The sequence below is a fragment of the Pyricularia grisea genome (assembly GCF_004355905.1).
Source record: "Pyricularia grisea strain NI907 chromosome Unknown Pyricularia_grisea_NI907_Scaffold_4, whole genome shotgun sequence".
Lineage (NCBI taxonomy): Eukaryota > Fungi > Ascomycota > Sordariomycetes > Magnaporthales > Pyriculariaceae > Pyricularia > Pyricularia grisea.
The window spans coordinates 4,113,304-4,140,557 of NW_022156718.1; the positions used below are offsets into that span (position 1 = coordinate 4,113,304).

Genomic DNA, 27,254 nt, shown 5'->3' on the forward strand with positions numbered 1-27,254 from the left:
CATTCGAGCAAACAGTATACCTATATCAGGTACAGGGGGTTCAGAGCCCGACCATTTCTTGGTGGCCTGGCCACTGTCATAAACCTAGCGTGGTGTGGCTCTGACTACAACGTTGACGTCGAACCACACCCTAGTTCCACATAGACGCAGGTTCGCACATATACCAAACTAGGTCAAGTTTAGTTCTTCGTCGGGACCCCTCTCCGGTTCTTCATCGTTCCCAGAAGCGATTGCGCGGCCCCTTGGATCTATCATTTGGCATTGAGCGTTGAGCGGGCTTATACTAGCTGCCCCATGACGCTCAAATCATTAAACCGAAATGAGCAATAAATCACAACGCAACATCTTCCCGTCTTGGGCTTCTCTCAGGCAGTGGATATTTGAGTTCTCCGAGTCTAGGTACTCATCCAAAATGAGGGGCAGGCCTCCATCATGGCCAAGAAGCTCCAAGTGGGCGGGTGTGGGTGGATATTCTCTCGCAGAGACCCAGTGGCAGGCCCATTCTCTAGCTGTCCCACCCTCTTCTTCGAAATATACGCATATAAGCACTCCTTAATACTACAAACAACATACATCCCTCACCCCCTCCCCCTGTCCTAGCCCCCTTCCAGACCAGGCCTGCCGAAGGGACGTGCGAGTATCATTCATGTTGTCCAATCGGCCGTGGTCGATCTTTCATCGCCCCTTCTCGCCCCATTATGCTTGGTACGCAATACTCCACTGCACAGCAGATGGTGATCTCTGCTATCCTTGAAGTGACCATATCCTTGCCCTGGCTAGTGCTCCCAACTTGCTTTTTGACTGGAAATGGGGGTCTTCCCCATTCAACTCTGTATCTTGAGCTCATTCCCCTCATCAGCCTCGTCTGGTAGTGATGGCGGTGGTATGTGTGCATGAAGAATCACACCGGTGAGTGAAAGACAAGAGATAAACAGTAGCTGCACGTAATAGTCTTCATCTTTCTGCACCATGTCCAAAATGGAGATGGGACAGCATGAAGGTTAAGAAAGTCGAAATGCAATGCACGACTGTCTATCGCCGAGCTCATGGCTGCTCTTGCCTGTTACACCACAGGTCGAGGGCTGCCTCTAGTCGTTCTTCCTAGCTCAACAGAGGATGCATCATCCCTATTTTGGTTGATGTGCATAAGGTCTTTTTACGTTCTGACTACGAACTCTACTATTTTTTTCATATCTTTCCCGCGCTTATACACCCTCAAGACGAAACCTAGGACACGGGATAAGCTACTTAGCACATGGGCCACCAAACACTGTAAAGGCAGCCTTTCCATTCTTGTTTCAGCCGCCTTGGCAAATAAAGTGAGACAGGGCAAGAGCCGCAACTACAGCTGCCGTTGGACGTACAAGAATTGATTTGGGCTAGCTGACATGTCTCTATCAGGCAATGACAATCATCCTGCATCTGGCTGCTACCTACCTAACTACCCAACCATCATTATCCCGTGTTATCAAACCGTCAGAGTGACCTCCGTCTCCCAACATTTGGCTAGGTCCACACCCATCGAGGGATGAAAACCAATCGGGGTGTGAATATGAGAAGAAGAAAGAAAAAAAAAGGAATACATCTCGATAATAGCCGGGAAATCCTCCGCAAACTCTCCAAATGGCATGATATACGGTTACATTGACGCACTTGCGATCAACCAGGGGATGTAAAGCTGGCAAAGATGACGAACCGAGAACTCCACGGCTCAAAGGGGAAAGAAACAAGTAATAAAAAAAGGCACAGTCAAGTAAAGGGAGGTAAAGGCCACTTCACCATGCATGCCGGACTGGCCAAAGCTCAACTCGGCAAAAGCAAAATAGCAGGAGCTATTCCGTTCCTATCAGGAAGCATGGGGGATACTGCAGGCTGGGGAGTAAAACCAGAAGTGGGCTGGCTTTTTGCATGCTGGGCGCCGGCAGAGGGATCTTTTATTCAGGTACACACACCCCTTTCTTTTGTCTTTTTTTGGTTCTTTGTTGAATACGCCCGGGCCAACCAGCCAGTGTGGTGCCCACAAGGAGGGTGCTGCTATCAGATACTCGGGCTCCGACCCATCCCATTCTGTTTCCCCCCGCATAATGCGCGCGTTCGAGACGCCTGGCAGGCAGCTGTATGCATCTGGACGCGGGATGATTCTGGTCTATTCGAGTCTCAACAAACGGACCCAGGGTGTGGTCAACACTGCTCTTGGCTGTCATCACTTTAAACAAAGAAAGATGCTACTTTGTGCCTCCCCCTCCAATTCCAACCCCTCAATGACTTTTTGATTTTTCTTTTCTCCCCGTTATCTGTTCCTCTCTGTTTTCTTTTTTCCTGCCTCTCTCCTAGCCTTTCCTTGAAATACCCCTCACTTTCGTGGCGAGATGGCCTCAAAAGTCGGCCGTGACACGACAAAGAAAGGAGCCTGAAATTTCGGCCCAATGGTCCTGAAGCATGATACCGGGCTGGTAGCTCCCGCGTCCGGCCTGTTTCTGAGACCACAAAGTCCATCTCAACGGTGGCCCTGCAGCCGAAGGTGTGTGGACGATTTCTTTCTAATTCAGGCTTTTTTGCTTCTTTTTCTTTCGCCTAGCCAGTGCCAAAAGAATAAATGATGGAGAATTACGCGGCAATGGATGATTTTCCAGGTGCAGTGGAGCCCCGTTTTCGTTCCATCTCTTCCGCATGCTTAAATACATGACTGATGATGTATGTCACCTCGCAAGCTCCAGCCCTCTTGTTTCAAGAAGGATGACAGACGGATATTATATCTCAAGAGGGCAACAGGAGCAGTTTCATAACCCTCTGCCAATAATGAAAATGAATTAAACACCTCAGCAAGTGCAAAGCCCCTTAGCTGCTTCACATTTCCTTCCTTTTGTCCCATCTTATTTCCTCCAAGTGAGGCGACAATGCTAGCACATCGACCAGTGAGGAGAGCTGCATGCAATGCCAGGGTGGGCTGGCAACGTGGCGTCGTATCAGTAGCTCTTGGTCTCCTTCCGGATTCATCCCCGGTCCACACACGGCAAAGTAGTCAGTCAACGTAGGGCCTTTTTTTTCTTGACTAGAACCCGCTTGGATAGTGTGTAACTCGTTCTTCCGGAACACACGGGAAGGTGGACCGTGTGCTACAAGACGAGCACGGTTCGCAGATCACAACAGGGGCAATCCCGTCCCTTTTTCTGTTTTTGTTTTCTCTTTTGTTTTTGTTTCTCTACACTGCTGTGTGTATGAATAGAAACGTGAACATGATGTACAAAAATGGCTCGCTTGACCAGAAGAGCCAGCCTGAGGGCTCGCTGCAGTTATGGGAACCTTTTGGGCTGCACACATATACAATACACACACACACACACTCACTGATTCTCACTCACACAAGCGCACGCCACACGCGCTTGTACCCACCCACAACAACTTACACCCGTTTACACCGGTCAATATACTTAAAGGGCCTGCATGGCTTCAGCGGCTGCACGTCGATAGATTTGGTCTTTTAGCCCGCAGGCTTGCGGCCATCACTTGGTCTTTTTTCATGCCGACCTTTGAGGAGGTAGAATTCTGGATCGTCCACGGTAGGGAGCCGGTCTTGCTGCCTCGGTCAGACATTCTGGCTCTTCCGGGTTTGAGTCATTGCATATTCCTTTCTGCTCGCAGAATTAGGCTCGTCATGAATCATCTCTCGTATCTTTGAATCTTGTACCCATGATTATGTAATGCTACGTCTGATATCAAAGTTTCCTCGGGGGAAAGAAAAGGCAGAGAAAGAGGATAGGAGATTCTCCAAGGAATTTTGGCCATTGTCTCCAGCCATATATGGTTAAACCGTTGAAACTAGACATCCAATGCTCTCCTGTGATACGAGCCTCTTGTGTAGCACACCAATACGGGAACCTACCGGGATTATTTTGCAGTGAGGCTGTCGAAGTCCAACACTGAGAGATCGGTTCTTTTTGAAGAACTTGAAAGCAAATTGTGCAAACCGTACATAATCAACCAAGAAAGGCGGCAGTTGAGCTGTAGGCAGTGATCCGTTCTGCATCCTGCTGTGTCAGTAGCAGGCGGTGGGAGGATGGACTGCACGATACTGGATAGGGATACCTAAACCAGAAGTGAACTAGGGAAGAACGACTCCATAACGGTTGAGTGTTGCTTTTCACAACAAACACTTCCGTAACTAGTACGTTCATATTGAGAATTGCTTATTCTTTTTCTCGATGAATCTGGTCAACATTCGGCACCGAAGCATCCCGCACCGCTCTGGTTTTACTCACGGCAGCATCGAATCGACTTTTGATGGGTGGGAAAGTTCTCCAGATCTAAGCGTATCCTTTTTCTTTCTCTTTTTTTGCTTCTTGATTCTGTTGTTGAGATGCCCCATGCATGCATAGTCATAGATGTAAGAGACATGTAACCTTACCCAATCTTGCCAAGCGCTATCTGCTCCGGACTACAATAGCCGCCCTGCATACGGTGGGATATTTCCCAACACGAAGAAAAAGTAAAGGCCACTGAAAAGAGGGAAAGCATTTCCTAACCCTTCTCGTGTTCTTTTTTCGCGGGTGAAAAGGACAAGAACGAAGAGTTTTGATCGGTCGACGGCATGAGAAAAGGTCACGAATCACGATGCCTGCGGCCGCGGGCCGGAGGCCGCCAGTGACCGGAATTGCACGGGAAAAACAAACAAATAAACAAACAGATATAGCAAGAGGGACTGTGCACAGTTTACCGCAGGTCCTTTTTTTTTTTTTTTTTTTTTTTCAAAGCTGCTCCCTTTCACAATTCCAACGACTCCTGCCCCGTCACGAATTTACGACCCGGAATTATGAACGAGTCACTCTTCTTCTTTTGTTTTTCTTGTCTTTTTTTTTTCAAGTCATCCACACCACAAATCGATAGAGTTCTGGAGGCACATGGAGATCCGCCATGCGCAACTCACAGAAATTGGTCAAGCAGGGGGCCCTAGCCAGATTCTTGTCAGAACAACAGCCTCAGCGCAACGTGATTCACGGTATCATTGGCCGAACCAAACATGGTCATCGCTTACAAGGGCCGAGCCTAGCGCCCACACCCCCTAGACAGGAATGTTTGAATTTGACTTCGAATTACGATATGGTTTCTGTTTTGTTTGGTTCAAGCACATGGTTAAGGGCATAGACTTTTAATGAGCCTCTTGTTTATCTCTTTGGTATCGGTTACGGATGAAAGTTTGTGTCCAGATACGTTGGGCGTCAAGAGCTGGTGGGTAGCGACAGGTCTTGAAGAACGCTGCAAGCAAGCGGCATGAACTGGCTACACCGTACCACAGTTGAACAGCACCTGAGTGTCACGCTTTGGTGGGAAGTGTAGCACTGTTTTCCCTGTAGCTATCCTCTTCTTTTTTCCCCTTCCCTTGGGCACTGAATTCCTACAGTGTAATCGAGGTATAAAAACGAACCTAGACTCTGAAGCCAAGGATAAAAAGCTTCACCGGTCTCAATGGCGCTAGAGCTGCACCAAAGTGGATCCATGCGTGGCCGTTTTGATTTTGTGTTGTGCAAGAAAAAGGGCAAGAAAAAAAGGACCTTGCAAGCTTGCTAACTTTGGTGAGCAAGGATAATCGTGCAGGATCCGATCTTGGTTCCCACCCCCAAAAAGGCGCCGAACATTCCCCTGGGGCGGCAGCAAATACAGGGCTCAAAAGACTACTGGCATGCCGGTTTCCGTGGACAGGGTGCCTTGCACCTGGGAAGGGGTATTTTGCATTTTGTTGTCGGGTGTGCCACCAGAGCGGTTGGCTGGGTTTGATGTACCTTATCCTGGGGGATGAATATGATGAAGTTTGATATTGGAGCCACCGATAATTGGGTAGGGTAGGTACCTAGGTAAGGTAAGTGTTTACTCGGGGTTTGGGCTCCTCTCGTGATGCTATGCTAATGAGCCCCCCTGGTAAAAATTCGTGTCAGACCAGCCCAGATACAGAATGAGCCTTCTTTCTCCAAGCGACAAAGCGCCAAGGTTAAAAATGCCCTTCTTGGAAAGCGTAAATGGGGCCTTTTATTTCTTTCTTCTTCTTCCTCTTCTTTTCCTATGATAAAAGACGCGGGGAGACAACGCACGCAGGTGACAATTACAACCCTCCCAAGGAGTGAAAAGGGAGTAGACTAAGACCGTAAGCGAGTCGACACTGCATTCTATGGCCGCTTTTCAAGGCCCGTCACTGGCACATTTAGCGAGCACAACAAAACCATAAATGTCTGGGGGCTTTTTCTGGGGGCTCTACAAGTGATGATGCAGACTGACATACTGTACACTTGTATTTGATCTTTGCCGAATTATTTTGCATCTTCAGTTCATCTTTTGGCGATGCGAACTGGGCGGGAAATGGAGATTATATGGCTCAGCAGGAAAATTGACTGATTGTTTGAAAACTTGCTTCCAAATGGTAACAAATCAACGTAGTATGTATATTACTGCCTGCACTTGAAATGTTTTAATAAACGCCACCAAAGACTAAATATATAATTAAGAAGTAAATAGTATATCAAAGTTGGTTCTCTCTGCTTGGCACTAAACATTCGAGTCGACCTGAGCTAAAGGTTTGCGGTACGATGATAAGCAGGCTCACGTGCTGAGCCGCGCTGTCGTCTGATCATGGCTACCTTAGCCTGCTTAGGTACCTACCTAGGTAGGTATCAAAGAAGCAAAACGGTTGGAGACTTACTTGACCTGACCTGACCTGAGCGCGGAGTAGATGCCCCGCATCTGCCTGACGGACCCACCTTTCGGTCAACTCACGTGTGGCCGTGACGCGTCCAGATGACTGTTTTCCATTTGGAAGCGCGACTTTTCATCTCTGACCTCGAATGTACTGCGACAAGTCTTCTATGAGTCTACCTTATCTACCTTACATACCTCACCCACGCTTTCGCTCTTGCTGATGTCGACCCGTCATCTATTTCGATAGGTTTGTGTGGGGATTTCTTAACATAGGAGTGGACTCAAACCTACTTTGTTTTGAGTTTATCGAACTTCTTCACCGAAGCGCGCGGCAAATGACTGAATCCACCCACCTTCTTTTTTTTTTCGTCTGTCTCATGAAGTAGTGACAGGCATCTCCCTTGTCACAACCTGACGTTTTCGTTTTGGTATCCGGCGCAGCAAGTTTTGGGTGTGGCCCGAGCCCCAATTGACGACGCATCAACTTGCGCTGCCAATGCCTTTCATCTGACAATCACTCCCTTCGTCCTCAAACCTGCCAACTTTCCAAGTCTTTGTCGACTTCGTCGTTCATCTTTGTGTTCTTCACACCATCGGATGCTTCCATCACGGTGACCGCGCCTGTCAAACATCATTCCTGCAATCTAAACCCAATCTGGCCTTTTTTTCTTTCTTCTTTTTTTTTCTTTTTTTTTAATTTTACTTGATAGATATCGCTACTATAACCTCATCCCAAATCCCACACTTCAGGTAATGTGATGGCCCCCAAATGCATGCAGCTCCACACACTGACGTTCCGGTACAAACCGAACACCCCTCACTGCTCTAACCTTGCTAATATCTGATGATCTTTAGCATACCGAGCAAGGTTGAATGCGCTGTTGTCTCTACTACTGACGTGTCAAGCACGTTTTGTCTACTCTACCTAAATCGCTTCCATCAACGGGACTCAACTGCTTCTGCTTTGGGCAACTTAGTCGCGCCGGCCCCTGATTAAAGGAAACTGCTTGTCCAGCCGGCCCGAAGACCATTTCTGCAGCCTCACTAACCAAGCTTGGCGAGCATCATAGATGGTCGCCTGAAAGTACCATCTCCACACAGCTTTCTGGTCTGGACTGCCGGACAAAACCATCCGTTGTCTGGTTGTCAACTCGTGCAACCCACCACTTACCGACCCTCCACAGAGGCTGGCGGATCCGTGCCGCCTGGACCTGCATTCACAGGCTTCATTGACACTTTATTAGGGGTCTGTCTTTACCATACGATTGGGCATCAACACGTCGAGGCGGACGTTTGCCGCCGCGTTCATCTATTCCTACACGAGGATCCCTGCTGGCCCATTTGGAACGCAAAATATCCGGGATCACCAGTACTTGCTGACCTAGCCGGTATCTACGTGTTCACTCGCTTGCCTGGCTGATCCGGTCTTTGGAGAACCACAGACATGAGTCGTGAATCAGATATTTCCTCCAGCTCAGGCCAAGGGAAGGACCTTGAGAGAGCTGCAAATGCTGTCCACAGGGATAAAGGATCCATAGCCAACTGCTCCGGACCGCTGGAGGCCGATGGCGCGACGGGTAAAACATGCTCGCAAGGCGCCAGTGGCAGTCGAGAAGCATCTATCGAAAAGCCTGCTCTTCCACTTGACGGTTCCTGCCTAGCAGTTCGTGACACCAACAAGTCAAACCCTGGAGCCAACACGCTGCGTTCCACACTTCCCAGGAGGCTTCAGTCTGCCCTTTCGACATCCGGAAACCCCACATGTATAGGCTGTATCAGACAGTACAGCGGGAACGGCTATAGCGACAGTGTGCTACCTCGCCCTCGTTCTGGTTCTTGCCCGCAAATAGGAAGATGCCACGAGGCAAGGGGATGTTTTGCCCCTGGTGGCCCAGAAACAGCCCCCACATCACCCACCCCAAGCCAACTTTGCGACGGCAGCCACTGCCACAATGTCGATGAATGTCAAATTGCTACGTGCTGTTGTCTCGACCAGTCGGCTTCAGCACGGCAAGGATATGGCCAATGGAACGACTGCTTGGACGACCTTCCAAACGAAGTTTTGCTACATATCATGAGTTACTTGGAGGTTTGCGACTTGCTCGCAACTTCGAGGGTAAGCGATTCCCACGCGCCCACATTCAAGAAACCGTCTTGTTTACTTTCCCGGGAGATTTACTTTCCTCCACCCAGTTCTTGTTGCCGTATACATTTGCCTTTTGACTCTACATATCTGGTGCCCTGTTACAAGCACGTTTATGACCGACTTGACATAACCCACGTTCCTAGTCCTGTGGATATTTGAGAGACAACAAGCCAAGTTGCTATGTCTCGATGGCGATGGCAAGCCATGCAATTGAGTCACAATACCACTGACTTGCATCAGTATATATCTGCCGTTCACTCGGCATAACCTTGGTTTCACTAGAATGCTTGCTGCTCGGTGACTTTGATCAACTCACCAAACTCAGAGCCAGATGCCCATAGTTCTTCGCCTTGGTGTTGCAGAAAAGCTTGACTAACAATGCCACGACCCAACCCAAACAGACCAATCACCACCTCCGAGAACTGTCCCTGTCGCCGATACTGCACTCGATGCGTCTCCGTCGCATCCGCATGATCCTCCCGCCGCTTCTCCAGTCGCCATCCCGCCCGACGCTCCCTGACCTGATCGGGCGCCGCATCTTCATGACGCAGACGACGGTCGTGTCTCGAAAGCTCTCACGCTCGCTCATCTCGATCCGCCTCTCTCGCCGGCTGGCGGCACGACCGTCGCCCGAGGCCCTCGTGGCCCGTGGTGTGCTGCCGCCCGAGTGGGGTGGCGTTGCGCCCGCGCTTGTAGCCAAGAAGCGCGCCGTCGAGAAGGAAAGGGTCAAAGACGGCCTCAGGGGCTTCGTCGAGCGTTGGACAGGTGAGGCGAGGCAGAGGGGCGAGGGCGTCAGGAGATGGGAAGAGAGTCGCGGGGTCGGCAGGGTCTGGAGGCTCAAGCGATTCTGGGAGAGGATCGCGAGGGGTGATGGGGTTGAGGTGAGGGAGGGCTAGATGGGACCAGGTCAAGGTGCATTTCATCGGTTGGTGGCGTGAGGGTCTGTTTTGTCTTGCTTCTTTCTGCTGTATTTTGTTCGGAGTGCTGGTCGCTCTGCTGTACTTGTGTGTGTGTGTGTGTGTATATTGCATGGCGATAAAGACTTGTCGGTTTTTTTTTCTCTGTCTCCTTCCGGCTGGTCAAGGCAAGATAAATGACTGCTTGTAGAATTATTATACTTGTGTTTTCGCCTTTGTCCTAAGCGTTTGTATCATTAATACATATATAGTACAGAAATCGAGTTGGATCCGAGAAGAGTGCTACCTCCTCAACCGGAAACTTTCGAAATCGTCGTCGTCGTCGTCATCATCGTCATCGTCCTCCTCATCCTGGCCTCCTTCCTTGGAGGGTTTGGACGGTGCCTCACTTTCCTCAGCCGCAGGTTCCTCATTAATTCCAGCCTTGGGTACCTTTAAGGGTGGGGCAGCAGCAGCAGCAGCAGAAGAAGAAGCGGCATTGAGACCGACGACACTCCGACTCCTCAACGCCTCCCTCCTCTCCTTTAATCGTCGCACCCGCGCCTCGAGTTCCTCCATCTCCTCAAACTCCTCCTCCAGCGCCCGCTTGGCCTCCTCCTTCTCGTCTTCCAGCTCGATGTCCGCCGCAGCGCGTCGTTTCGCCCGTCCGTCCTCTTCACTCGCCGCCGCTGCAACCTCCTCTGCCGTCATCGGCGCCGCGCTAATGACGGCACCGTCGTCGGCTGCCGCGGCCGCCGCCGCCGCTGGGACTGCATTCACCACCTCCCGCTCAAAGGCCGCCCACTCGTCCTCGTCGATCGGCGCAGCCGCCGCTCCGGCAGTCTCTTCTGATGCTGCTACGGGTGCGGCTGCAGAAGCCGGAGTAACAGCTGCTGATGCTGATGCTGCTGATGATTGCCTGACGCCAAGTCCCACCGCCGCTCCCCCGACGGTGTTTCCATCACGCGGTGCGTTGGGGGTGGCTGGGCGCGACGGCATTTGCATCTCGACGCCGAGGACGGGCGTGCCGGACTGGCGGCGCGTCAGGGGTGGGGTATGTGTCTGGCTCTGCGGCGTCCTCCCTCCTCCTCCTCCTCCTCCTCCGCCGCCGCTTCTACTACTGCTGTTCTGGCTTCCGTTGTTTGTCGTAGGCGTGCTGCTCCCAGCGGGGGAGGGCATGGCCGCCGCGGCGGCTGTGTTGTTGTTGGTGGTGGTTGTGGGGTAATCTTGTTCTGCAGCTGCGGCGTCTATCCTGCTGCGCTTCCTCCTCGCCGCCTCTTCGGTGTCGGCGGCGTCGAGCATCTGTGCGTCCCGGTCGTCCGCGTCGTGGTCCTCGTGCTGTTTCCTCTTTTGCGAGGTGGCGGGTGTCTGATTTTCGGCTGCTGGCGTTGTCGTCGTCGACCCTCCTCCTCCTCCTCCTCCGGTGATGGACTTGGAGGCCGCCTTGGCCTTGTGGGCGGCGCTGCGGACGTGCGAGTCCCACAGCGACTCGGACCGGACGGGTTCGTGGCACGCCAGGCACAGCAGCTTGCCGGCGTCCGAGTATGCGGCGTGGGGATGGTCTATGCGGCGGGCGGTCCGCTGCTGACGGAGGAGGGAGCGGACGTCGGCCATGGCGGGTTGTGTCTCTCTGTGTGTGTGTGTGTGTATGTATGGCAGGGTGAATTCGAAAAAGGGGGGTTTGGAAAAAAAGAAATGTGTTGGTTTTTTTTTTTTCTTCAAGGTTCGCGATGAGATTCCGGTGGCATTTGGAATTGATTTTATTGGTATGGAATATTTGAATGCTGTTTTTGAGGAACAAGACGAATATGGGTGGTTTCAATCGTTGCTGTGGTACCGGAAAGCGAAATATGTCGATCTTTTTGATAGTGATTTGAATTTGGAATTAGGTTACATGCGGGCGGGAAAATGAGACGCCAAAAACGGGCACGAACGATTAAAGACAGAAAATCAGAAGAAACGCCACAGATTGTTGTTTGCGGAGCTGTCTTGTCTCTGTTTGTTAGAGCAGGGGTAGCTTCAGCCACAAAAGCGCTACCTACTGTACCTTAAGAAACAAACTTTCTGGGGCGGGGCGCGTGGGGAGGGGAAAACAAAAGAAGCATCATTTTTCCAACATCCTTGTCAATTTGTTCACAATGTGGATCTTGGGAATTCGCGTCAGAGCACTCTACCATATCGTCTCTCTCAGTCTCTCACCTACCTTACCTACCACCTACCTAGGTAGTCAATTGAATGATCCCCTCTCATTCTATTCGCACACTGGACACCTAAGGTAACCTTAGGTAGCCCACTCTGAATATCAGCACAAAAAAAAAAACACCACACACAAAATGGCGGACGAGGAACCAGCACAGAACAGGTCCTTCCCCATGCCCCCAGACTACTTCTGGAAGGACTTTACACCCCAAAACATCGAACGCATCCAGCAGCTACGCAGTGAATACAAGGACGCCACCGGCATTGATCCCCCACCTCGATTACCCTCTCTACCCGAGGAACTATGGCACCTTCAACCGCCAGCAGAACCAGCAGATGGCAAATGGAAAGTGTTTGGAGATACATATACCGTATGTTGCGCCTCTTTCATTGAACAAAACCACAACCGGCAACAAAAACAACAAATCTAACCCCCCCTTTTCTCTCCCTCTCCCACAGCTTAAAGACGAACTCCCCACGCTCGAGGACCAAAACATCCAACGAGTGATCCCGACGCCGCCACCACCCGACGCCGCCGTACCCGCGCACGCCGACCGCGCCCTGATCATGAAGCGCCTGGCCAAGTCGATACTGCTCAACTTCCTGGAGCTGGTGGGCGCCATGGCGGTGCAGCCGGCGCACGGCGAGGACAAGGTGGCCGACATATCGGCGCTGCTCATGAACATGGAGCACGCCATAAACGAGTACCGCCCCCACCAGACGCGCGAGCAGCTGATCCAGACCATGCAGGAGCGCCTCGACCGCACCCGCGCCGAGACGGCCGCCCTCCGAGCCGCTGCCGACAAGGCCAGGCGCGTCCTTGAGGGGCTGGGCAGCATCAAGGTCCCCACCAGGGAGGAGCTGCTGGGCGACTGGGCCGTCACGAGTGAGGACTTGGCTAAAGAGGAGGAGGCGCGGAGGAGGAGGAGGCAGGCTGAGCGCTGGGAGGCTATGGACGCTGCCTTTGCGTAGGTTTGGCGGGGGAGGGCGGTGAGATGAGCCTGGTTTGGCGAGCGAGCGAGTCGAGCAGCCAGGAAGGTCACAATAAGGTTAGCAGGTGGTGCGAGTCAAACTGGCGCCGGGTTCACGGTGTTGTTTCGAGGACCAGCCAAAGTTGGAACGCCTCGATTATCCCAGTCCCAAGAGGTACTGCGCCTGGAAGTCACCGTGGGAAATGAGAAGAAATTCGACAACATGTGCCCCGAGTCCCTAGGAACTATGGAGACACAGAGCTTGCCTTCAGGAGTGGATGGTTTGGTTGCCTGGGAACACCAACAGCCAAAATACGACTGTGGGCAGGAGGGCGGTTGACGGGCTGTGATCAAGCGTCACGAACGGATTTTTGGGCTAGATTGGAGTGTGAAAACTCCAAGTCGCTTTTGGAATTCATATCGTCTCGTTTGATCCAGGACTCGCGTAGCCCATGCTGACTACAAATATTCAAACTGGCCTGCACTTAAACAAAACACTGAGGAAAAAAAAACAGTACTCATCGATATCACACACAGATAAATCAATTGTTCTTGGACGCTTCAATCACAGACCAGAACTTTTATCGTTGTGGTCGATTATTCTACTATTCATGGGGTATTTCTTTTTTTTTATCATCCATCATAACCTTTCCATGCCTGTAGCGTCCATCAAAACGCCATGGCATATTTTTACATATCCAAACACAAAAAGAGCCATCAAAAATCATAAAATCTAGCCGGTCTCGATCCCTTCTTACAGAATCTCCTCAGGCGTCACAATAACCCAGTTCTTATCCGCCGTGACCTCCTGTCCCAGGCTGGTCTGCTCCTTGGTGTAGTTGGCAATCATGCCATTCAACTGATCCATATTGCTCTTCTTCTTGTTGATCCACAGCCTGACGCCACCCTTTGCGATGTCGACGTCGTGGAACAGCATGTAGCCGTCGCTGTCGGGAGTGTCGCCCGCCACCAGAACCGCCTTGCGCCACTGGCTGATGTAGGTCATGATGGCGCCATACTTACCCGACATCCACGTGGCCGGCGTCCACAGGTACGGCGTGATGGTCAGGTTGAGGTTGGCCTCGAGGTCGTAGACGCCGTCCTCGATCTGCTTGCGCGCCGTCGTGGGGTTGGACGGGTCCGAAGCGTTGGCCAGCAGCGTGGTCACACCGATGACGTTTTCCGGCGGCACGTTGTACCCGTACTTGGGGTCCGACGCCACCATGCGCACCAGCTCCTCGTTGGACGCCGTGACGACGTAGACCGAGATGCCATTGTCCATCAACGCGTTGTAGAGCTGCTGCTGCCCGCGGAAGGGGACGGGCCGGCTGACGGACACGGGCTGGACGGCGTCATCGACCCACTGCGTCGTGTTGATGATGCCGCCCTCGAACGACATGAGCTCGTCGACCCAGCCCTTGAGCTCGCGCAGCTTCAGGCCCGAAAACACCTGCGCCGCCCACGGGTAGCAGATCATGGAGTCGATGTCGCACAGCCGGTTGTAGTAGCTGTACAGCGACTCCTTGTACGTCTCGGTGTCCTTGAACGGGATGATCTTGAGCGAAGGGTCGAGCTTGTCCCGGCTCAGAACGCCCTTGTTGTCCAGGTACGGGATCAGCGACTCCTCGACGTCGAAGCGCCACGACGTGTTGTCCATGTCGAACGCCGCGTACGCCCCGGTGTGTGCGTTGCGCTTGATCATGGCCTCGAGCGACGCCGCCGCCGCCGGGGGCCAGTGGGAGAGCATCGTGCTGTTGCCTGTGATGGGCTTGGCCTGGCACGGGGAGGAGCTGGCAATGGCCGCGAGGCCGGCCAGGGCGAGGGAGACGGTAACCTTCATCTTTGTGGTGGTTGACAGGGGAGGGGGAAGAGAGTGTCTTGATTCAAACAAAAAGATGTGCTAGGCTAGATGTAGTCTGGACGAGAGTGACCAAGAGGGTGGCAGGGTGGTGGTGAAGAGGAGAAAAAAAAAAGAGATGGTCCTGCGATCGGTGAGTAGGGAAGTGACTACTTAAATGACTCTCTTGCTCCGACCAACCGGCCGGGTCAAGATCAAGAACCATGTTTCCTCAACGGAGTCCCCGTCAGTTCATATCGCCATGCGGGGCGCCCAGTCTTACCAAGGGTTGAGAGATAGGAGGTGATATCCTGAGTAGTATCAAGGCTCCAAGATTGTTCAAGACATCAATTTATATATCTTCTTTTACATTGAGCGTTACCAGTCTTGTCTTTGAGCATTGGGTTGTACCGAGACATTTCGTTACTAGCCTCAATCTCATGAGTTTCCCGGTCACTTACATACGAAATGAAGCATCACTAATAACGAGAGAAAGTGTTTGTTATTTGTTTGACTAGCGGAAAAAAAACCAAAAAAAAAAAAAAAAGACTCAACCAACCAACCCCGGATAGCTTGGGGGTTGGATACGGTATCTTGACTCCACAAGGCACGACCTGAAAACTGACTCGCAAGATGGGGTCCGTCGCCTCGGTAATAAGAGTTATTTGGTCCTTGTGGGGAGAGCTGACGACATCGGTAAGGGACCAAGTCAATGTTCGAAATTGCTCTTTCGGTGACGGTACCGAAGACCTTTGGTTCCGGCTTCGGAGAACCATTGTTGGCGTTACGTCCGTTGATTCTTGGCATTATCTTTAACTTGTTCCACCCCAGGTCCAACGTATTGATACTCGAAAGTGTATTGATACCCCAAAGTACCAACTAATTTTCGCCAACATAAATCTGCTCATATTATACTATTTTTTTTTTTTTGGTTTTTCACTTCATACAGATACGCATCGGTCTGCCTGATAACAATTTGTCATGCCCAATCCACTCGCAAGTTAAAGCGAACACTCAAAGAGGTAGTAAAAACGCTCTTCATAATTTAAGTCTTCCGCACGTGCGCGTAACAGCGGTAGTTATAAAAACTACCAATTGAGCTAAGACGAGTTTAAAAAAGACAAGATTTATGATATCTCGGCCAAGCATTCAATCAAAGAAAACCTTATACACAAGGGTTTTATTCCCACTGCGTAGTAACAGTGGGGTACCAAAGAGAAAAGAAGAATGGAAACTGAGTGCCGACTCCGAACAAAAATTCGCTCATCATCCGGAATAAACTATCGATCAAATCCGTAAAAAGAAATCAAAAAATAAAGCGAAGCCAACGTGTGAAATCCAACAAGCGTAAGCGTCTTGCCAATGTACAGACGAGACATGACAACCATGCAACAGCATAAACTCATTATGATACCTACTTCTTTGTAACCTCAGACTTGCCCGAACGAGATTGCAACTGCCGTAGCATTGACGAACGCGGGACATGCGGAATGGGAATCGGCGTTATCGATATAGGTCCCGTCCGCTGCTGGGTCGAGTTGTCCTACTTCGCCCCGCCAGCTGTCGGAGGGACCGCTGACGCTGCTGCAGCTGTTGCTTGAGCAGTCACGGGAGCTGACGATGGCAAAGGCACCGGAGTCTGCGTCGCCCTGGTGGCGGCCGCAGCAGCAGCGCCGGGAAGCTTATTCTGTGGCGTGTGTGGCACGTGTGGAATAGGGACAGGGGTTTGCGATACTGGGCGTGGGGGCGCTGGCTGAGTTGTTGCGGCGGTAGTAGCAGCAGCGCCCGGTTGTTGTGGGGGCGGCGCCGGAGATGCCGACTGCCCCTGTGGCTTCTGGGAGAGAATTCGTTGCTGCTGCGGTTGTTGTTGCGGTGGTCGTGCTTGTGGTGGCTGCACAGGACGCGTTGGCGCTGGCGCTGGCTTCGACTGCTGTTGTTGTGGATGTGGCGGTTGCTGTACCGGCGGTCGTGCTGGCTGCTGTTGCGCTGCCATTCGATGTTGCTGCTCCTTCACGTTATAGTCGTGCAGTAGCGTGCTGAGAAGTTGTGCGTCATCTCTGGTACCAGGGTTCTCAGTATACACCTTCTTGATCACCTCCCATTCTTTCGGTTGCATCTCATTGGCTGATGGAGCACATAGCAACATCCGGGCTGTCGCGCTGTGAACAAGCTCTGGTCCCAGGATGCTGGTGGCGCGCGCAATCGCGGCTTGCGAGGGCGGTTGCGGGCCGGCAGCATGGAAGTTTGTCGCAGTGGCGTTACCAGCTGCGGGTGATGCTGCGCTCAACTGCTGAGCAGCCTGCTGTTGCTGCATCTGTTGCTGCTTTTGAGCAGCCAGGGCATGAGGTGTAAGAGGTACGTGCGAGAACTGCTGCGTTGTGTGTGGAAACGCCGGTCCGCCGGGGGCTGGTTGCTGCTGATGCTGAAACTGACCCCTCCCCAGACCGTTAGTCCCTGGTGAAGGAGACGCCACGGTCGATGGAAAACCTCCCTGCGGTGTGCTGGGCGACCAGGTCGGTGCTGATGTAGAGGAATGTCTAGGTTTGCTACCCATTGAATTTGGCGTCGGCGTGCCTTGAGGTTGCGGGTGCGGGAAAGCTGCTCCCCGAGCCTGCTTCTCGCGGAGTTCCTGCAATTGTGCCGCCTGGTTTTGATATACAAACACAGCGAGGAGCATGGGCTCTGTGCGCTTCTCGGGTATCTTGTTGTCCTCAAGATTGAGCATTATCTCGGGATAAGGCTGGTCGGGAAGAACCGGAATTAGATACGTCGCCGTAATGCCAGGCTGAGGGTTGGTGACAGCGGCGTAGCGATTCCTTTGGACAAAATACGACACGATCTTTGCAAAATCCGCTTTGCGATCGTCCCTTGCTGGATATACGCCTGTAACTATCACGTCCATCTCGGCCCTCCATCTCATGCCGCATAGGTAGGCAGACGTAGTTTCCTCGTCCAGACGACCATGGACATGTAGCTTGGATGGAAAGACTTGACTCCACGGCTTGCCGTACGCGTTCAAAAGGTTGCCACCACCCGCCCATCTTGATGTGACAGGCACGCTCGCCACGTTGGGCATATCCAATATTCCTCCCCAGACGACATCTGGGTCCGTCTCCTCGGTGGGAGAGTATCCATCGGATTCGGTCGCATCATCTCCCATCAACATCCTGTCGACATCAGGGTCGTGCACGGAACCCTTGGCCGGAGTCACCGCCTGCGATAGTCGTCGTCCCGGCTGTGATGGGGACTTGACCTGGGAAAATACTTTGTTTATATCGAAGCTTGGTGATCGGGCGCTTGATTGAGTGTCTATCCTCATCTTTTCTCTGGCAGTCTGTGAAGGACGACGAATATCCAAATCGGCTGGCAGTTCTACCTCCATGGCATCACCTCCGCTTTGATCAGTAGGAGATTGGTCATTGTCAACCGGGCCCGCCGGGCCAGAAACGGGCTCGCGGATCCTTATTCGGGCGTTAGACGCGTCATCAACGGCCGAGGAAGGTTCATCCTCGACTATTTCTTCACCCTTGTGAGTTTTTCTCATGCGGGGCCCATTGTCACTGATCAAGATACTCTGCTTCTCTGCACGTTTAAGCATCTCGGCCGTCTCTCGCTGCAGCTCCTTCGAGGCCATCTGATCCGTCGTCATAGTTGCCAAGATTGGAGGTGACAGAGTGCTCTCAAGTAATCCCTTGACGAGGTCTGTGTTAGACTTGAGGTTGAAGGCCAGAGTCTTGATTTGAGCAGCATATTTGCTGGTGTTGGCATGTGTGTCTTGCACAGCACGCTCGATCTGAATAGCAAGACGCTCCGCGGCTTGTGCTGCCGTGGATCCCTCGGCCGGAGAGAAAATCTTCTTCTTCTCCAGGGCTGACAATGCGGTAGAAATACTTTTCCTGAGAGCCTTGGCTGTAGATTGCTGTGCAGCGGGTAGATCACTGATGGCAGCCGGCAAGTCCGTAGGAGGCTCGTACTTGACTTTGCGGCGAGGAGGTGATGGAGGTGGAGGAGCTGGGGTTGGAGCTGAAGCTGGAGCTGAAGCTGGAGTCGGAGCCTGAGCCGGAGCTGGAGTCGGAGCCTGAGCCGGAGCTGGAGCCGGAGCCGGAGCCGGAGCCGGAGCTGGAGCTGTGACTGGAACTTGAGCCACAGCCGGTGCCGGTACTGAAGCAGGGGAGGGTTCGGTGGCTGGCTTGGATGTTGCTGGCTTGGATGTTGCTGGCTCGGCACTAGCCTTGGGTTCCTCAGCCGGGACAGGTGCACTCTGGGTATCCGAAATCTTGCGTACTTTTGAGGCAGACCCCTGGGTTGCAAAGGAAATGTTAGCAAAAGGTCAATACCATTGTTTATAGGCTCAAGAGTGGAAGAGACAAACCTTTTGTGTTTGGTCATCTGCCGGATCGCGCGCTTTACGTTTACTGCCGGCGGCGGACGCGGCAGCTTTGGGAGGCGCCTCCTTCTTTGCATCCGCTGCAGGTACGGGTGCAGGCGCAGGTGCAGGCGTAGGCACGGGGGCGGGAGTTGGGGTCGGAACCGCCGCAGGAGCAGGAGATGGCTTTCCCTTGACACTAGCAGGAGTCCCAGCTCGTTCCTCTTTGGCAGCCGGCTCCTTGGGGGCTTCACTCGCGCGCCTAGCCGCAGCAGCAGCAGCAGCGGCGGCTGCTTTGGCCTTTTTCCCCTTCTTGGGCTTCTTGCTCGCCTCTTCGGCCTCCCTAGCCTTCTCTTCCTCGTACGCGCGGCGACGGTCGACCCACGGCTCCTCGCCGCGGGCAATGCCGTCGAGCAGCTCCTTGTGGTCGGCCGGTCGGCATTGTTCGCAGAAGTATTTACTAGCTAGATCTTCCTCGAAAATGCTCAGGCCCATACACACGTTGTGTTGCCACGCGTCGCACGTCTCGCAGGCAATCCACGGCTCGTTGGGGTCGGCGTTGTCCTGGTCTGTGGCGCCGCACACGCAGCGGATGATCTCCTCAGGCTCCTCCTGCTTCTCTTCCTTCTTCTTGCGCCCGCGCTTTTTGGGCTGTTCTGGCGGTTGGTCGAGCTGGTCGAGGGCTTTGTGTTGGCCCTTGGTGCTGCGCACCGATCGGCGGGGTTCAGCTTCTGCTTTGGTGACGATGATGTTAGTACATGATATCCATCTCGTCGGAAATGACGCCGACTTGGCCATCTAGACTCAAGACTCGCACCGTGTCTGTCGCGACCGTCGAGAATGGAGTCCTAGTCCAATGTGTGTCGGGAAGCTTACCAGACATGGTAGTTGAGCTACCTCTAAGTAGATGACGTCCGGGTCCTCGAAAGGCGGAGATAGTCCATAAAATGCTTTTCTGATCGACTGATTGACTACTGAGGAAGGCTCAATTCACGAACGCAAAGAGGGCATAGAAGATAGAAATTGGTCACAGTCCAAGCAGCTCAACCTGATGATGGGTGGTAGTGGCACCAGACACGATCGGAGCGGGGAAGGCGACGGAATGGAAGCTCGCTCCTCCACAGCCAATTCGCGCAAGCCAACCGTACTGCCAAATTCAAATGAAACACCTGCTCAGGGCCAAATTGAACCCCGAAAAAGCTATGAGGAACCCAGTTGACTCTTGAAAGTATAAAATCACGTCCAAATCCCTCCAATACTGGGTGTTGTTGTGTGGGGTTGGGTAGGTATGCGTGAACCGCCAAGAGCCGACGCGTTGAGGAAATTTGAGGTGGTGGGTTACGCCGAACGGCTGGCGCGTGGCGACTGATGTGATGTAGTGTAGCTAGTTCAACAGCTGCAACCCAAGGGTTTCGAGCTCGACCTAGGTGGAACGACGCGGGAAAATGGGTTTGAAATATGTATATTCAGAGTCGCCCACACACGGCGACACCTTTCATGAGCTTGAAAACAGTCAGAGGTCCCAGATATGTTGCAATTCGTGGGGTTGGTTGTCGAGTCCAACGTGACTGACTGATCATCGTTGATACGGAGGAAGTTGAGGGCTCTAGAAAGTGGGCGGCGGAGAGAGATAACGACGGATAAGTAGCAAAGACACCACACAAATTTGCTGACCTAAGCGATAAACCCGCCTTTATCGTCTTTATCGGCCCGTTGTGGCCTGACAAGCAAGGCCCATATTCAGAAATAGCTTTGGCTTTGGTGAGGGAGCGTCAGTCAAAGGTGGAGCAACAAGCTAACTCATGCTAACGGTACGTACGTGCGTGTGCTTGATTGCCTGGAGCTCTCCGCCATACGCCCGCCTAAACCTACGCCGCCTTTCGCGTGTGTTGGAACAAGTCCATATTCCCGGCATCCAACCATCAGCAAACCACCTACCCCACGAACAGCATACTCCTCCACTGTAGTCGAGAAACAGGCATTCTCTCTTTTTTACACCGAGTTCATCCACAATGTCTCGCAGATACGATTCCAGAGTAAGTCAGCCTGCACCTCCCTCCCCCTCCCCTTTCATTTGGGTATATCAACAACTCTGGGGTATCTACCTACATACAATACCAGCCCACCAACAATAAATAAATCCACATGCATCTCAGACCTCGCAACCAGCTCACGAAACCAAAGCTTACTGACACAAACCATCTGCCACCATAGACAACAATCTTCTCCCCAGAAGGCCGCCTCTACCAAGTCGAGTATGCCCTCGAAGCCATCTCCCACGCCGGCACCGCCATCGGCATCCTGGCCAAGGACGGCATAGTCTTGGCCGCCGAGCGAAAAGTGACCTCGAAGCTCTTGGAGCAAGACACGTCTGCGGAGAAGCTGTACATTCTCAACGACAACATGATCTGCGCCGTAGCCGGCATGACCGCCGACGCCAACATCCTCATCAACTTCGCCCGCCAAAACGCCCAGCGCTACCTGCTTACCTACAATGAGGACATACCTTGCGAGCAGCTCGTCCGCCGCTTGTGCGATCTCAAGCAGGGCTACACCCAGCACGGAGGTCTGAGGCCCTTTGGAGTGTCCTTCATCTACGCTGGCTGGGACCCCCAGCGCCAGTTCCAGCTCTACCTCAGCAACCCCTCGGGTAACTATGGCGGTTGGAAGGCCACCAGTGTCGGCGCCAACAACGCGAGCGCCCAGAGCTTGCTCAAGCAGGACTACAAGGAGGACTGCAGTCTGAAGGAGGCATGTGGGATGGCCGTCAAGGTCTTGAGCAAGACGATGGACTCCACCAAGTTGAGCAGTGAGAAGAGTACGTGTCTGCATTTGGTCTTTAGACCGTCTATACCCACCTAATGACAAGAGACCTTAATCTGCTAACACAACCCCTCCCTTTCAGTCGAGTTCGCCACTGTTGGCCAAACCAAAGACGGCAAGGTCTACCACAGGCTATGGAGCGCAGACGAGATCACGGCGTTATTGAAGGAGCATGACCTGGCCAAGGATGACAGCACTGATGACAAATGAGCCTGAAAATTACGGTTTGTCGAGCGGATGATGACATTATGGAAGTATTGGGATTTCAAATCTTTAGACAGACAGCACATCACCAATGGGGTGGATGGGCCAACAAAACAATGCGAAACCCGGGACTGCAAGATGTCTTGCAAGTAAACGCAAAATAGGCCTGTACTGTACCATTTGTACTAATATAACCAAGGCATGGACGACAAGAGCATTTTTGAGGCAGACTGATGCTCGTTACATGACATTCCATCATCTCTCCATGATCCTCATCTCGTACCCACCACTGTAGCCCGCAGAACTACCACCGCCTCCCCTGACAGCACTCTCCTCGTCCCTCCGCATCCTAGCATACCCCTTCCCCCGATCCTCCACCGCCCCTGGGCTCGGCCACGGCTCCGAACACCGGTAGCTTCCCAACCTCGGCCAGTACCGCCTGTAGCTCCAGTACGTAACCACGAACCCCAGCAGCGCGCCCGTGCAAACGTCGTAGACATCATGCCTGTAGTCCTGACACCTGCTGATGGCGATCATGGTGGCTCCGAGCAGGGGGATCATGCAGAACAGCGCCGCGCCCAACCCCCTCCCGTGCGCCGCCGACACCACCCTCTCCATCTTGCCAGCACCACTGCCGTCCTCCTCCCCATCCCTCTCCCCGTCGTACGCAAAGATCCTAAGCTGCCCGGCCAGGAAGAGCGCCGTGTAGCCCAGCCCGGCAAACGAAAAACTCGAATGCCCACTGGGGAAGCTCCTCCACCCGTCGTGCAGCAGGTGCTGCTGCGTCTCGGTGCAGACGGTCCAGTCGACGAGGCGGTTCTCTGCGGTTCCGGATTTGGGCTTGCAGCGGGCGAGGAGATCTGGCCGCGGCCGGCCCACGGCGTTCTTGACCACGTCGGTCAGGAACGTCGTCAGGATGATGCCGATGGCCAGGCCGAGGATGGCGACGTGGTGCTTGTGGGCCGAGGCGCGCGTCGCGAGGTTGGTGGCCACCACAACGGCCAGCGGCACCGCGGCCGCATATACGACGTTCATGGCCACGGGTACGCGCTCGTGCTCGGCGTGCGGGAACGAGATGGCCAGGTCGCTGATGGAGAACATGCGGTGGAAGGGTTGTACGAAGAAGACTAGCTGTTTTTTTTGTTTTTTTATTTTTATTTTCATGGGGCGTTAGATCAGGTAGGTATGGAGGAGGGTTGTTTTCCAGTCGCCACGGAATGCAGGGACGAAAACATACCACCATGTAGGCGGCCAACAGTGCTGCGAATCCGACATAGTCGGCAGCGTATGACCTCCGCCAGAACCGAGCCACAGAGACAAGAATCCCATCGCCGCGGTCTCCCCCGCTCCTGTCGTTGGACGGGGCCATGGCTTCTAGTCACCGTCTGCGGATTGCTTTCACGAGGGCCCAGAGCATTTGGGATTTGTCAGGTCGTCAGGTCGTCGGGAAGAGGGAAGCAGAAAAAAAAAAAGAATACCGCTGTATATATACAAGTACGTTTATCAGGATGCAATTAGGTTTTGCAAACAAAGATTAATCTAGACCTAGACTAGTAGGTAATATGGTTAAGATTAAGAATTGACACGTGGTGATCCCGTGATCTGAACGGACGAAATCCACTACAGGCCCCGCCTGAATCACTAGCTAGATTTAGTTTCTTTCGTATTCGGATTTGGTCTCCGAAACCTACTCCAATTAACCCACTTTCTGGCAGTTTGGCCTAATTTTGAAAATCCGTTGTAATCTCTGTTTTATCGATTCGGATTATTTTATAGTGACAAAAATAGGACCAAATCGTCCTATTATCGGGATTATACCCTATTTTTAATATTTTCGATCGATTTTATCGCCAAAAACCTCGATATTAAACAATTTCCGAAAACTTTAACCTAACGCGATTATTAACCAATTTAACGACGTTATAATCTTTTTTTAACAAACCATTCCATTTTTTTCGATTTTTAAACCGATTTAACAAAATCCAATTTATATTACCTTTAATTCGCATTTTCCGTTAATACCGGTAAATTGGAAAGTACGAATTTAAAACATTTTTCCTATTAAAAAAATAAAAATATCCATTATTATTACCCGTATCAATTAAAATTTTAAAAAAGTTAATTAGGAAAAATAGGAAGAAAAAATCCCTAATTTTTATATTTATTAAAATGGGAAAACCCGTAAAAAAACATATATTTTTTAAATATAAAAATTAGAAACCAAATCCGTTTTTATTACCGATAATAAAAGTTTTAAACCCCCAAAAATAAAAAAAAAAATATTACCTATTACCGATTGTACAAAATAAAATACAAGCCCAATTATATACGCCAAAAAAAATTAATCCGGAAAATCGAAATTACGAACAATTAATTTTAAATTCCTTTTTAAATTTAAATATAAATATTATTAAAATGGTTCCAACATTTGGATTAATTTTCCTAGGGAATAAATAAAAAAATCCTAAAATTTATATCGAAAATATAAAAACCCAAACATTTTATTTGCTAAAAAGGGATAAAAAACCCGAATAATAAAATATATAATACCGAATATTATTTAAACAAAATTTGCGAAATAAAACAAATTATTAGTATAAAAACCTAATTACTATAAAAATTAGGAAAAATTGGGATATTTTAAAGATAAAATTCCTTAAAAAATTTAAACCCGAAATTTTATCCTAAAAACGAACCAATATATTAAAACGGGAAATCGTTTAACAAATTGCCATTTTCGGTAAAAAACCAAATAAAAGATTTAAAAAATATTTGGAACGAATTTAAAACCTTAATTTCCGTTTATTAGTTGGAATTAAAAATAAAATAAATAAAAATAACCTCGCTTTTAACCTTATTACCCGGTTACCTAATAGCACTAATAATATTATTTTTTAACAAAAGATTTTCGACTTTTTAAAAAATTTGGGATTTATATTATAAAAAGGTAATTACCTAACGTTAAAAGCGATTTTTTCCCGAATTTATAAAATAATTAAAATAATAACCATAAATATCCTACCTTAAAAAAAACATAATTACATTAAATTTAAAAAGAATAACCTCGATCGAACGGTTAAAAACCTTGCTAATATCGTAAATAATTTCCGGAAATTGCAAATTAACCACCAATTAAATCGACCGGACCGGGCTTTTTAAAACCGAAAAATTAAATTAAAAAATTGGCGCCCCTAATAAATTTCCCAATTCCGAACACCTTAACCCGTCCAAAATTAGGGTATATAAAACCGAACCATTTAAAACAGGCAAAATAACCAAAAAAATTGGGGAATTATTCCTGGAAATTTAAAATATTGGAATTATAATAAAAAAAAATATATAGTTGGAAATTATCTTTAGCCCAAAAATGGATAAACTTATATTAAAAATACCAAAAAATTTAAATTGGTACGCCGAAAATATAATTAACCCCTTCCGGCGATTGGAACCAATTCGGGTAAAATTTAATAATTAAAAGTCGAAAACGTATTAATTATTAATATGGATTTTACCCACGCGTTTAATAACGATTTTAAAACTCGCGTTAAAAATTTTAAATTAAAATATACCCAATTTAAAACAAAAGATAAAAAATATATAGGCATCCAGGGGGAAAATTACCCCGTAAAAAAAACTTAAAATTAAAATACCCGTTAGCGGTATAATCTAATAACCAAACCAAAAAATAATAATTAATTATAACCCATTTTAACACCGCCCCCGCCCCCAATTGAAAATTTTTCGAATAATAAAATGGATAAAAATTCGTTTACTTTCGAATTTAAAAAGCGGAATAATACCAAACTAAAAAAAATTGGCCAAACAATTGGCTAAAATAAAAGCAAATAAACGAAACATTTAAAAAATTATCCGGAAAGCTCGAAAGGTGGCGAAATTACTGGCTAAAAAAAAAAATATTAATAAAAAATCCAAAAACGCTAAATTATTAGCGATTAAAAGTAATTTAAATTATTTTAATTAATTCGATTTTTTAAAAAAATTAAATTATACGATTATCCCCGTTCCCATTATATTAATATTCCGAAAAATGCCTTTAACCCATTAGAAATTACAGCAGGCATTTAAAATAAAAAAAAATGGAAATTAAAACCAAATTTAAACCAACCGGATCGAATTAAATTTCCCGAATATCGAAAACACCCTAAAAATGGGGGATTGGGTCGAAAAATTAACTAATACCGAATATATAAAAGGGAAAGCCAAATTACCATTTATAAATTAAAATAACCATAACCTAAAATACGTTTTCCGGATAAATAAAATTAAAAAACCTAAATTCCAATATTTCCAAATAATTTTAAATAATAAATATATTATTTTCGCCATAATAAATACCGGATTAACCGTAAATTTAATCCCGCCGGCTTTGGTAAAAAAACTTAAATTACCGACCATAATATTTAACAAATTTTGGAAAGTTAAAATGGCGAACGGTATTTTTTAAAAGGTAATTAAATTTATAATAATTATATTTTAATACGGATATATTTTAATTCCCATCCTTTTATAAGTAATGGGAGGATTTTTAACCAAATTATTTTTATTGGGACAAAACTTTTTTAAAAAAGTTCGAATAATAATTAATTTTACCATTAAAATAACCACCTTCCGTAACCGAAACGGTAAAATATTAATCGTTCCATTATAAAATACGGTAAATAATCGCCCGGTATTACCCGGAATTAAACCCAAAAAAAAGGGGTTTAACTTTTTATCGGACCTAACGACGTTTAACCAAAAAAAAAGGTCAAATTTAAAAATAATAATAATAAAATAATTAGCGAAAATAAAAAAAATTATTCCCACGCCAAATTAATCCCCGAATTAAACAAAAAAAAGTTAGCCTGGTTAAAATAATAATAAAAAAAATAAAAAGTTAGGAAATTTTCCCCGCCTTCCTAATTATTGAAAAAAATGGACGCCAATAATTAATATAGTTAACGGCGGGAAAATAGGGGATATTATCGTTACCGAAATTTAAACCCCAGAAAAAAAAGTATTTGTAAAATGGGATAAAATAATAATTACCGAAAAACAAAAAATAAAAACATAGAAAATTATAAATTAATACGGAATTAATAATTTCGTTAACGTTTTTAAAAAAATA

The 27,254-nt window shown here is 49.4% G+C and overlaps 8 protein-coding genes across 8 annotated transcripts; 4 read left to right on the forward strand and 4 right to left on the reverse strand.

Annotated features, from left to right (window-relative positions):
* Positions 1-2,426: 2,426 nt before the first annotated feature.
* PgNI_07928 (uncharacterized protein) lies at positions 2,427-3,035 on the forward strand (the record flags this gene model as incomplete). Its single annotated transcript, XM_031127932.1, has 2 exons — positions 2,427-2,521; positions 2,843-3,035. The coding sequence occupies 2 exons, from the start codon at positions 2,427-2,429 to the stop codon at positions 3,033-3,035; spliced, it is 288 nt and encodes a 95-aa protein (XP_030981334.1).
* Positions 3,036-6,849: 3,814 nt separating this feature from the next.
* PgNI_07929 (uncharacterized protein) lies at positions 6,850-9,856 on the forward strand. The gene is made up of 3 exons (XM_031127933.1): positions 6,850-7,434; positions 7,540-8,800; positions 9,232-9,856. Exons 2-3 carry the CDS (start codon positions 8,129-8,131, stop codon positions 9,724-9,726), a joined length of 1,167 nt encoding a protein of 388 aa, XP_030981332.1. The 5' UTR covers positions 6,850-7,434; positions 7,540-8,128; the 3' UTR covers positions 9,727-9,856.
* Positions 9,857-10,029: 173 nt separating this feature from the next.
* Positions 10,030-11,340, reverse strand: PgNI_07930 (uncharacterized protein; the record flags this gene model as incomplete). Its single annotated transcript, XM_031127934.1, has 1 exon — positions 10,030-11,340. One exon carries the CDS (start codon positions 11,338-11,340, stop codon positions 10,030-10,032), a length of 1,311 nt encoding a protein of 436 aa, XP_030981193.1.
* A 565-nt stretch (positions 11,341-11,905) lies between these two features.
* PgNI_07931 (uncharacterized protein) lies at positions 11,906-13,527 on the forward strand. Its single transcript, XM_031127935.1, has 2 exons — positions 11,906-12,296; positions 12,385-13,527. The coding sequence occupies exons 1-2, from the start codon at positions 12,060-12,062 to the stop codon at positions 12,895-12,897; spliced, it is 750 nt and encodes a 249-aa protein (XP_030981195.1). The 5' UTR covers positions 11,906-12,059; the 3' UTR covers positions 12,898-13,527.
* A 123-nt stretch (positions 13,528-13,650) lies between these two features.
* PgNI_07932 (uncharacterized protein) lies at positions 13,651-14,736 on the reverse strand (the record flags this gene model as incomplete). The annotated part of the gene is made up of 1 exon (XM_031127936.1): positions 13,651-14,736. One exon carries the CDS (start codon positions 14,734-14,736, stop codon positions 13,651-13,653), a length of 1,086 nt encoding a protein of 361 aa, XP_030981232.1.
* A 1,540-nt stretch (positions 14,737-16,276) lies between these two features.
* Positions 16,277-20,010, reverse strand: PgNI_07933 (uncharacterized protein; the record flags this gene model as incomplete). Its single annotated transcript, XM_031127937.1, has 3 exons — positions 19,976-20,010; positions 19,106-19,830; positions 16,277-19,033 (listed from the first exon to the last, which is right to left on the reverse strand). Exons 1-3 carry the CDS (start codon positions 19,980-19,982, stop codon positions 16,277-16,279), a joined length of 3,489 nt encoding a protein of 1,162 aa, XP_030981238.1. The 5' UTR covers positions 19,983-20,010.
* Positions 20,011-20,860: 850 nt separating this feature from the next.
* Positions 20,861-23,669, forward strand: PgNI_07934 (uncharacterized protein). Its single transcript, XM_031127938.1, has 4 exons — positions 20,861-21,135; positions 21,314-21,917; positions 22,005-23,241; positions 23,350-23,669. Exons 1-3 carry the CDS (start codon positions 21,112-21,114, stop codon positions 22,130-22,132), a joined length of 756 nt encoding a protein of 251 aa, XP_030981199.1. The 5' UTR covers positions 20,861-21,111; the 3' UTR covers positions 22,133-23,241; positions 23,350-23,669.
* Positions 22,382-23,495, reverse strand: PgNI_07935 (uncharacterized protein; the record flags this gene model as incomplete). Its single annotated transcript, XM_031127939.1, has 2 exons — positions 22,382-23,257; positions 23,364-23,495. The coding sequence occupies 2 exons, from the start codon at positions 23,493-23,495 to the stop codon at positions 22,382-22,384; spliced, it is 1,008 nt and encodes a 335-aa protein (XP_030981200.1).
* Positions 23,670-27,254: the final 3,585 nt, after the last annotated feature.

Coding starts and splice junctions, on each gene's coding strand:
- PgNI_07934 (XM_031127938.1), top strand. CDS start 21,112: ATGTCTCGCAGATACGATTCCAGA. Junction 21,136..21,313: donor CTCGCAGATACGATTCCAGA/GTAAGTCAGCCT, acceptor CTGCCACCATAG/ACAACAATCTTCTCCCCAGA. Junction 21,918..22,004: donor CAAGTTGAGCAGTGAGAAGA/GTACGTGTCTGC, acceptor CCTCCCTTTCAG/TCGAGTTCGCCACTGTTGGC.
- PgNI_07931 (XM_031127935.1), top strand. CDS start 12,060: ATGGCGGACGAGGAACCAGCACAGAACAGGTCCTTCCCCATGCCCCCA. Junction 12,297..12,384: donor TGTTTGGAGATACATATACC/GTATGTTGCGCC, acceptor CCTCTCCCACAG/CTTAAAGACGAACTCCCCAC.
- PgNI_07929 (XM_031127933.1), top strand. CDS start 8,129: ATGAGTCGTGAATCAGATATTTCCTCCAGCTCAGGCCAAGGGAAGGAC. Junction 8,801..9,231: donor ACTTGCTCGCAACTTCGAGG/GTAAGCGATTCC, acceptor CAACCCAAACAG/ACCAATCACCACCTCCGAGA.